General features: G+C 38.7%; 1 protein-coding gene across 1 annotated transcript; it reads left to right on the top strand.

Annotated features, from left to right (window-relative positions):
* The first annotated feature begins 7,997 nt into the window (after window positions 1–7,997).
* Window positions 7,998–9,158, top strand: FAM47C (family with sequence similarity 47 member C). The gene has a single exon (XM_069540346.1). The coding sequence runs from the start codon at window positions 7,998–8,000 to the stop codon at window positions 9,156–9,158; it is 1,161 nt and encodes a 386-aa protein (XP_069396447.1).
* The last annotated feature ends 1,408 nt before the right edge of the window (window positions 9,159–10,566 follow it).

Raw genomic sequence — 10,566 nt, 5'->3', positions numbered from 1 at the left:
GCTGCACCCCTGCCTGGAAACCAGGAACTCTTTCATACAGAGGAGTAAATTATTTTCTAAATGCATTGATCCAAGCTCCTAAAAAGTCTGCTTATCTCCAAGGTAGAAGAACTTCATTTTGTTCTGAATGAAAGGGTAAAGCTCTTTGTTTCTGGTTAGAGATCATTAAGATGATACTTTAATATTCTCCTCACACCCAGATTTTTCAGATATTTATGAAAAAATCTTCCTGATTTAAATTATCTTGGTCCATTAAAAATTGTGACTCACTATATTGTACAACTATAACATACGTAATACTGTACAGCAACTATACTTCAATTAAAAAAAAAAACCCAAATGAAAAAAAAAAAGAAACTATCTGGGTCCACAAAGTCAGATAATCTGCTTCAACCACTACATTTTACACCTGAGAAAAGGACCCCAGAGGTTAAGGAAACAGCTCTAGATTGTCTATTATTCTTTAAATGTACCTGCTTTTAAAAAAGGGAGCACGAAAAGCATTTCTTATCAATATATACAAGCTGTTTTTTGAAATATTTTCGATCGTGAGCTTGTTTGGAGTGCTACAAGCTCTGATAGCTAAGTAAGGAGGGCCTACATAGGACAATGCCCAGATACCAAATCTCGAACTGAATTCTGAGCTGATCCACTGATAGCCACCCAAAAATACTGTGATAAATCCACACTCATATCTCCTCTGACAGCCTCGTTTTTTCCTCCTCCATTGTTTATTTTTTTGCATTGCACGTCCTTCCTCCTGTTAGATTCTGTGGCATACGTGAGCCGTATGGATTCACAGGTGCAGGTCAACATATTAGTAAAATAATAAAAACAAACAAAAAAATCCCAGAAAAGCCTATTAGCCTCCCAAGCCTCCTTAGCATGAAACTCATGTATTAGCTCTTGCTCATGTCAACTTATTATTCCCACAAGAGTTGGTTGACATGGATATGTATTTATTGGACATATGTTTAGGTTGCTACAGGAGAGTCAATTCTAGGCACTGGCTTTTTTTTTTTTTTTTTTTTTTTGCATGTGACGCTGGTGCCAGGTGGAGTGCAGTAGGAGCATGGAGAGTGCCAAGTTCCTGTCCTTGACCCTGGTGGAGCAGCACCGTAATTTTAAACGGTGGGGTTACAGGGTGGGTCCCCAAAGGGATGCTCTCATATTAGCCCTGGCCAGCTTGGCTCAGCCTCTCCAGCCTGGCAAGGGTAACTACACTTACATCAGACAAGACAGACTTTGAGTCTAAAACTGTCTTTGGAGACAAAGAAGGTCATTGCATAATGATAAAAGGGTCAATTCAACAGGGTGATATAACATTTATAAATATATACACAGCTAAATACATAAAGCAGATATTGATAGATCTTCATGTTGTATGTCTTAAATATACAAAATTTTTATTTGTCAATCATACATCAATTAAGTTGGAAAAAATATTGACAGATCTAAAGGCAGAAACTGACAGCAGGACAATAATAGTAGGAGACTTCAAAAGTAGGAGACTTCTACTTATGATAGTAAATAGAACATCCAGACAGAAAATCAAGAAGGAAACAGCTGCCTTGAGAACACTATAGACCAAACTGACATAACAGACATATACAGTAGTTAGCATCCAAGAGTAGAAGAACACACATTCTTCCCGAGTGTATACAGAACCTTCTCCAGGATAGATCACGTTAGGTCGCAAAACAAATCTTAACAAATTTAAAACCCCAAATAGCCAAAGCAATCCTGAGAAATAAGAACCACACTTCCTGATTTCAAAATATATTGCAAGGCTACAGTAATCAAAATAGCATGATATTGGCATTAAAAACAGACATAGAGACCAAAGGAACAGAAGAGAGCCCAGAAATAAATCCATACATCTATGGTCAACTGATCTTTGACAAGGCTGCTAAGAACACCCAACAGGGAAAAGATACTCTCTTCAATAAATGGTGCTGGGAAAACTGGATATCTACATGCAGAAGAATGAAATTATCTCACCCCATATTAAAAAAAAACAACTCAAGATGGATTAAGATTTAAACATTAAACCTGAAACTGTAAAACTACCAGAAGAAAACATGGGGAAAAAGCTTCTTGACGTTGATCTGGGCAATTATTTTGTGGACAGGTCAGTAAAAGCACAGGCAACAAAAGCAAAAGTGGACAAGTGAAATTGTATCAAAAGCAAAAGCTTCTGCAAAGCAAAAGGAACAATCAACACAGTGAAAAGGCGATCTGCAGAATGGGGGGAAATATTTTCAAACCGTATATCTCATAAGGCTTAATAGCCAATATTTATAAGTAAGTCATACAACTCAATAGCCATAAAAAAACAGCCCTCAATTTAAAAATGGGCAAAAGACCTAAATTTCTACAAACAAGAGATACAAATGGCCAAAACGTAGGAAAGGGTGCTTGACCTCACTAATCATCAGGGAAATGCAAATCAAACCACAATGAGATACCATCTCACACCTTTCAGAATAGCTATTATCAAAAAGACAAAAGATAAGTGTTGTTGAGGATGTAGAGAAAATGGAACCCTTGTGCATTGCTGGTGAGAATGTAAATTGGGATAGCCATTCTTTTTTTTTTTTTTAACATCTTTATTGGAGTATAATTGCTTTACAGTGGTGTGTTAGTTTCTACTTTATAACCAAGTGAATCAGCTATACATATACATATATCCCCATATCTCTTCCCTCTTGCATCTCCCTCCCTCCCACCCTCCCTATCCCACCCCTCTAGGTGGTCACAAAGCACCGAGCTGATCTCCCTGTGCTATGTGGCTGCTTCCCACTAGCTATCTATTTTACATTTGGTAGTATATATAAGTCCATGCCACTCTCTCACTTCGCCCCAGCTTACCCTTCCCCCTCCCCGTGTCCTCAGGTCCATTCTCTACATCTGCATCTTTATTCCTGTCCTGACCCTAGGTTCTTCAGGACTTTTTTGGTTTTTTTAGATCCCATATATATGTGTTAGCAATATGGTATTTGTTTTTCTCTTTCTGACTTACCTCACTCTGTATGACAGACACTGGGTCCATCCACCTCACTACAAATAACTCAATTTCGTTTCTTCTTATGGCTGAGTAATATTCCATTGTATATATGTGCCACATCTTCTTTATCCATTCATCTGTCGATGGACACTTAGGTTGCTTCCATGTCCTGGCTATTGTAAATAGAGCTGCAGTGAATATTGTGGTACATGACTCTTTTTGAATTATGGTTTTCTCAGGGTATATGCCCAGTAGTGGGATTGCTGGGTCATATGGTAGTTCTATTTTTAGCTTTTTAAGGAACCTCCATACTGTTCTCCATAGTGGCTGTATCAATTTACATTCCCGCCAACAGTGCAGGAGGGTTCCCTTTGCTCCACCCCCGCTCCAGCATTTATTGTTTGTAGATTTTTTGATGATGGCCATTCTGACCGGTGTGAGGTGATACCTCATTGTAGTTTTGATTTGCATTTCTCTAATGATTAGTGATGTTGAGCATTCTTTCATGTGTTTCTTGGCAATCTGTATATCTTCTTTGGAGAAATGTCTACTTAGGACATCTGCCCATTTTTGGACTGGGTTGTTTGTTTATTTGATATGGAGCTGCATGTGCTGCTTATAAATTTTGGAGATTAATCCTTGGTCAGTTGCTTCATTTGCAAATATTTGCTCCCATTCTGAGGGTGGTCTTTTCGTCTTGTTTATGGTCTCCTTTGCTGTGCCAAAGCTTTTAAGTCTCATTAGGTCCCATTTGTTTATTTTTGTTTTTTCTTTCCATTTCTCTAGGAGGTGGATCAAAAAGGATCTTGCTGTGATTTATGTCATAGAGTGTTCTGCCTATGTTTTCCTCTAAGAGTTTTATACTGTCTGGCCTTACATTTAGGCCTTTAATCCATTTTGAACTTATTTTTGTGTATGGTGTTAGGGAGTGTTCTAATTTCATTCTTTTACCTGTACCTGTCCAGTTTTCCCAGCACCACTTATTGAAGAGGCTGTCCTTTCTCCACTGTACATTCCTGCCTCCTTTACCAAAAATAAGGTGACCATATGTGCGTGGGTTTACCCTTGGTCTTTCTATCCTGTTCCATTGATCTATATTTCTGTTTTTGTGCCAGTACCATACTGTCTTGATTACTGTAGCTTTGTAGAATAGTCTGAAGTCAGGGAGCCTGATTCCTCCAGCTCCGTTTTTCTTTCTCAAGATTGCTTTGGCTATTCGGGTTCTTTAGTGTTTCCCTACAAATTGTGAAATTTTTTGTTTTAGTTCTCTGAAAAATGCCATTGGGAGTTTGATAGGGATTACACTGAATCTGCAGACTGCTTTGGATAGTAGAATCATTTTCACAATGTTGATTCTTCCAATCCAAGAATATGGGATAGCCATTCTTTAAAACAGTATGGAGATTCCTCAAAATATTAAAAATAGAACTACCTGATGATCCAGCAATCTCATTTTGGGGTATACATCCAAAGGAAATGAAATCAGTATATTGAGATATACTCACTCCAACGTTCACTGCAGCATTATTCACAATAGCCAAGATATGGAAACAAATTAAATATGTGTTCGGAGATGAACAGATGAAGAAAATATGAGGTACACACACACACACACACACACACACACACACAAATATTACTCAGCCTTGAAAGAGAAGAAAATCCTGCCTTTAACATGGATGAATCTGGAGGGCATCATGCTAAGTGAAATAATCCAGATGCAGAAAAACAAATACTGCATGATTTCACTTATATGTTGAATCTAAAAGAGTCAAACTCCTTGAAGCAGAGAATAGTAGTAGGAGAGTAGGTTGTCAGAGGCTGGGGGGAGGGGGAGATGGGAAGGTTGTTGGTCAAGGGATACTAACTTTCAGTCAGTTAAGATGAATAAATTCTGGAGATCTAATGTATACCACAGTGAATATAGTTAACAATACTGTATGTTTGAAATTTTCTGAGAGGGTAGATCTTAAGTGTTCTCAATACCCACAACAAAAGATGGTAACTATCTGAGGTGATGAATATGTTAATTAGCTTGACTGTGGTGATTGTTTCACTATGTATATGGTTATCAGATTATCAAGTTGTATACCTTAGAAATATGAAATTTTAAATTGTCAATTATACCTCACTAAAGCGGGGGAAAAAAGATTAATAAATTTCAAAAGACTGAATAGAGAAAAACTCTGTACATGAAGATTCATAGCAACATTATTCATAACAACAAAAAAGTGGAAAAACCCAAATGCTCATCAACAGACGAATGGATAAGTTACATATGGTATATCTACATAATTGATTAGTATTTGGCAATAAAAAGAAATGAAGTACATATACATGCTTCACCATGGATGAAACTTGAGAACAGTATGCTAAAGGAAAGAAGCCAGTCAAAAATGACCACATTTTCTATGATTCCATTCATATAAAATGTCCAGAATAGGTAAATCTAAAGAGACAGGAGGTAGATTAGTGGCTATCAAGGGCTGAGGTGGCTGGGGGATGGACGAGGTGACTGCTAATGGGTATGGCGTTCCTTTGAGGTTCATGACTATGTGTCAAAACTGATTGTTTTGATGGTTGCATAATTCTGTTAACACACTAAAATCCATTACATTGTACACTTTGAATGAGTGAATTGTTAATGTGTAAATTATATCTCAGTAAAGCTGTTATTTTAAAAAGGAAGAATCTACATCAGTGTGCAGCAGAGGAGACGAGCTAGAAAGAATAGAGTCCAGAAGAATACGGCCGTCTGTCCTCCAGTAGCTGAAGGAGACTGGTTCCAGGACCCCCGCAGATACCAAAATCCGTGGCTGCTCAAGTCCTTTATATGAAATGGTGTAGTACAGTCGGCCCTCCATGTCTTTGGGTTCTGCATCCATGGACTCAACCAACTGCAGATGGAAAATATTTGGAAAAAGAAAATTCCAAAAAATCCCCAAAGGCAAAACATGAATTTGCGGCGCGCTGGCAAGTATTTACATAGCATTTACTTTGCAGGAGGTATTATAAGTAATCTAGAGATGATTTAAAGTATACAGGAATGTACACTGGTTATACGTAAATACTGCACCATTTTATATAAGGGACTTGGACATCTGTGGATTTTGGTATCCGAGGGGAGTCCTGGAACTAATCCCAGGTGGATACCAAGGTACCACTGTGAAATGTTTCTCCTTCGTGAAATCAGGAACGATACTTTATCCTTTGATATCTTTCCCTATACCAAATATTAGTGCATTATTACAGGAAATAATTTGTGCCTCTCCTGATAGTTTAAAGCTGAGTTCCAATGACGTAATTCTTTAACTCCTAAAACTCATAAAACTTTTGGTTTGTCATTATTCTAGTACGCTTCCAATTATAAGTTATAGTGGCTGTTTTGTTTCTTTTATTAAAGTTGTACGTACTTTACACAACACATCATCTTGGTTGTGGTTTCTTTTGCAAGTCTGGAAATAATATAAATTTTCACTGTCATGCTCTTTCCATTTAATTATTTAAGTAATAAGAGCTTTCTTGATAGTTCAGCAAGAACAAACTTTATATCTTTCCATAGTAGAAATTAAAGGCAAAAAGAGATGAAAGTTCAGAGAGGCTGAACAGAAAAAAGATGTGAAAGACCTATACACTGACAACTAAAAAATATTGCTCAGGTAAATGAAAGAATACATACATAAATGAAGAGATGTACCTTTGTCATGGGTCAGGAAACTCAATATTGTTAAGCTGTCAATTATCTCAAAACTTATTTGTAGATGCCATAAAATCCTAATCAAAATCCCCACAGGTTTTTTTTTAAGACATTGATTCTAAAATTCCTATAGAAATTCAAAAGACCTACAAGAGTCAAGACAACTTTGTAAAAGAATAAAGAAGTTGGAGGACGAATACAGCCTAATTTTAAACTTACTGTAAAATATAATCAACACAGAGCAGAACTGGTGTAAAGACAGAAGATTCAATGAAACTGAAACGCGTGTCTAGAAATGGACCCACAAAAATAGGGACAACTTACACTCACAAAGCGACAAAAGTAATTCAGTGGAGAAAAGCTCCTCTTTCCCATAAAATTCTGGAACTACTGGATATCCACAGGCAAAAAATAGAACTAAAAATAATAACTTTGATCCATATCATTCATCACCTAAAAAGTTAAATTGAAACAGATGACAGATCTCAATGGAAAAGCTAAGATTATACAAATTTTAGCAGAATGAAAAAAGTCTTCATGACCTATGAATAGGCAGTTTTCTTATATACAACACAAAATGACAATCCATAAAAGAACACACTGATATACTGGGCTTCATCAAATGTAAACACTGCCCTTAGAAAGACGGTGTGAAGACAATGGAAAGACAAACCACAGATGGAGAAAAAGATTTACAAATCATATTGCATCCAGAATACACAAAGAATCCTCAAAACAAGAGATGTCAAGCAGAACAATTTTAAGAAGTGCAAAAGTTTGAACAGATTCTTCACCAAAGGATCGATATGAATGGCAAATAAGCACAGGAACAGATGTTCAACACCAGTGGTCCTTAGGGAAATGCAAATTAAAACCACAATGAGATGCCACTACACACCTATTAGAGCAGCCACAACGAAAATGACTAACCTTACCGAGTGTTAGGGAGTATGTAGACAGAGCGCCATTCTCATATACAACTAGAAGGAATATTAATTAGTACAACCACTTTGGAAAAGTTTGGTGGTGGTCTAAAACATAAAACATCATCTGCTCCCACCATGCCACTCATAGCTAAAGTTTACCCAAGTGAAATGAAAATATGTACATGGACATACAAAACCAGGAACACAAATATTTGTGGCAGCTCTATTCTTAATAGCCTCAAACTGTAAACAACCCAAATGTCCATCAAAAGGTGAATGGATAAATAAATGGCACTATGTCCATACAACAGAACAGTATCTACAACAGAAAGGAATGTGCTTTCACCCACCGCCCATCCTGGGAGAAATGCAGGCTTCACAGGGCGCCTGCGTTGACCCACCTCCGGGAAGAACCTGGCTGCAGCTGGCTACACGGTCTCCTAGCAACCGGAGAGGCCGGAACAGCAAACTATTGAAGCGGTGGTCCCCCCCAGAGGCCAGGGGAACCACGGCGGACAAGAAGTGGCTGCTAGGACCGGGGCCACTGGAACCGATGCCCCTGGACGTGACCTGCAAGCCCTGGTACAAAGACAAGGTACTCTCCAAGTGTTTTGCAAAGCACAAGAACGTGCTCCCGAAGTTCCCCACCTCCCTGGACAGCCGGCGGTGGATATTTGTGAAAGAGCTGCTGGACGACTTCCGGAAGGGTTGCCCACCTTGTGAAGATCTGATCACTCGCAGCCCTAAGGAGGGCTTCCTCCCCTGGATTGTTCACAGAGTTCCCCAGCATGCCCCCAAAAAGGGTCAGAAAAAGCTGCCCGAGGAAGCAAACCCGTTTTCCACGCTCTCGCCAGCCCAGCTAGCACAGAAGGCATTCGTGGAGAACATCAAACCCCAGCTAACCAAGCATCCCTTGGCTCTCTACCCGAATCTGGAGGAAAATCTACCTGCAGACCTCTTATTAAAGGTGCTGGAAGTGCTCGATCCTGACGGGAAGCTGGAGGACACATGGGCTTATTGTCAGGGCCCCAGGAAAAGAACGAAGTCCCCCACAAAGCTTCGTAAAAAACATCCTGCCAAGGTCTACCTGGAACCTCCAAAGAAGGCTCCTGTGTCACATCCAGCCACTTTGCATCACGAAGACAAGAAGTCAAGCAGAAAGGATTCACTCGCTGATCCTCCTGTTCACAGAGAAGTACCGAAAGCAATTCGTAAATCCTTCAAATGGGCTGCTGCTTTTGGAAACTTGGGCATTGATGAAGAGCTCATCACGAAACTGTGTGAGGTTGGCTGTGAGTGGCCACCAGCCCAGGATACAGTCTACATGAGGAAAGTAACCCAGGTCCCTTCAAAGGTAAAGTACAGCATCGGGATAGAGAAAATGGAGAAGATAAAAATTACCCGGAGAGGAAGGAAACTGGGAGAGGAAACCCCAGAAACCACAGAATCCTTAAAAACCCAACTCGGTGGAGATGAGGTATGGTGCATTGTACCTGAAGCCCAAGTTGTGGAAAAAGCTAGTAAATGACGAACCTTCAATTGACCCCAACGTCTTACTTGAAGATGGGAGTTTTAGAAAGGAGCTTCCTGAACACGACACTCTTGAAGATCTTGATGGAACAAATAGCATTTAAAGGTTTCATTCTAAGCAAGGGCTACAGGATACCAGACATCCTTGAGAGGCTGGTCCTCAGGAAGGGATGGAAATATGATTCTGTTAAGACTCCTATACACAAAGTAATAAAAATCAGCCAAAATGGAGATGATGCACGGGAAGATGTTTAGACAGTTTTCTATTTACTACTTACTTGGCTATCTCTCCCTCTCATTTTAATACCAATCAGAATTCATGGTGAGTGTCCTTCCCACCATGTATGTACAACTTTGATTCTACATCTCTTCATTTAACACCTAATCCTTATAAATATTTCTCAGTGACCTTCTGCTTGGGTTCATCAATATTATATACATTTTATCAGTTATGAAATCAATATTCACATATACTCTTCTCACATTTTATCATGTGAATACTACATTGTTGTATCAATTATTTGTAAAAAGAAGACCATTAAAAAAAGAATTACTTTTTAAAAGTATGATCTAGTTAGGTCAGCTACAAAATGGGATACATTTCAAAATAACTGTGCTGAGAAAAAGGAGTCAGAGAGTTCTACTTGTATTAAAATTATAATGAATTAATTATGACATTTACTTTCTTAAGCAAAACTTGAAATCGGTAGCCAAAATAATGTGTAGCCCCATTTAATAATGAAATGGTTATCCCCCTTATTAGCATCGCATCAAGCCCCCAAAACAGATTGAAAACTATTTACCAAAATTATAGGTGAAACTTTACTTATGCTCTTTTGTCATGCTTCCCAACTGAACATACTTAACATTTTTTACCATATTCATAAAAATTCACTGTGAAAGAGTCTTGCCATATCATATAACACAGGTGCAGAATAGCAGGGAGCTTCAAGTTCTTGGCAAATCTAGTGTGCAGAATAGGTCTGCGCGAGCAAAACTACACAGCACCATCAAATCTCCACACATATCTATTCAAGTAAGATTAATCTTTGCATTCCATGAATAGCGACTTAAAACGCACTCATAAATGTAAAATAAGAAATCAAGCAACTTCTTTACATTTCCAAAAGAACAGGTAAAATTGTCTGGGACAGGAAAGTTGTAGCTAGAAAGATGTGCAGCACACTTCTGTTTCCAGTAATGAAGGAATTTACCTGCAAATGGAAGTATGTGTATATACTTCACCCTCGTGAGAAGGGAACACAGCCATCAGGTTGTAGTATTCACCACCATCCTCACTGCAATCAACTACTCCCTTTTCACTCACTTCCGCACTTTCACTGAGGTTACTTAGTGTCTGAATCCCTGACTTGCTCCCTGTGACTACTCTCATCCACGTTCTTGAT

Source organism: Delphinus delphis, chromosome X (assembly GCF_949987515.2).
Source record: "Delphinus delphis chromosome X, mDelDel1.2, whole genome shotgun sequence".
In the NCBI taxonomy this organism is placed as follows: Eukaryota; Metazoa; Chordata; class Mammalia; order Artiodactyla; family Delphinidae; genus Delphinus; species Delphinus delphis.
Note: the sequence above shows the minus strand (reverse complement) of the source record. Positions and strands in the feature narration are given on the sequence as shown.

Bases quoted from the DNA above. Each gene is read 5' to 3' on its own strand.
- FAM47C (XM_069540346.1), top strand. From the start codon at position 7,998: ATGCAGGCTTCACAGGGCGCCTGCGTTGACCCACCTCCGGGAAGAACC.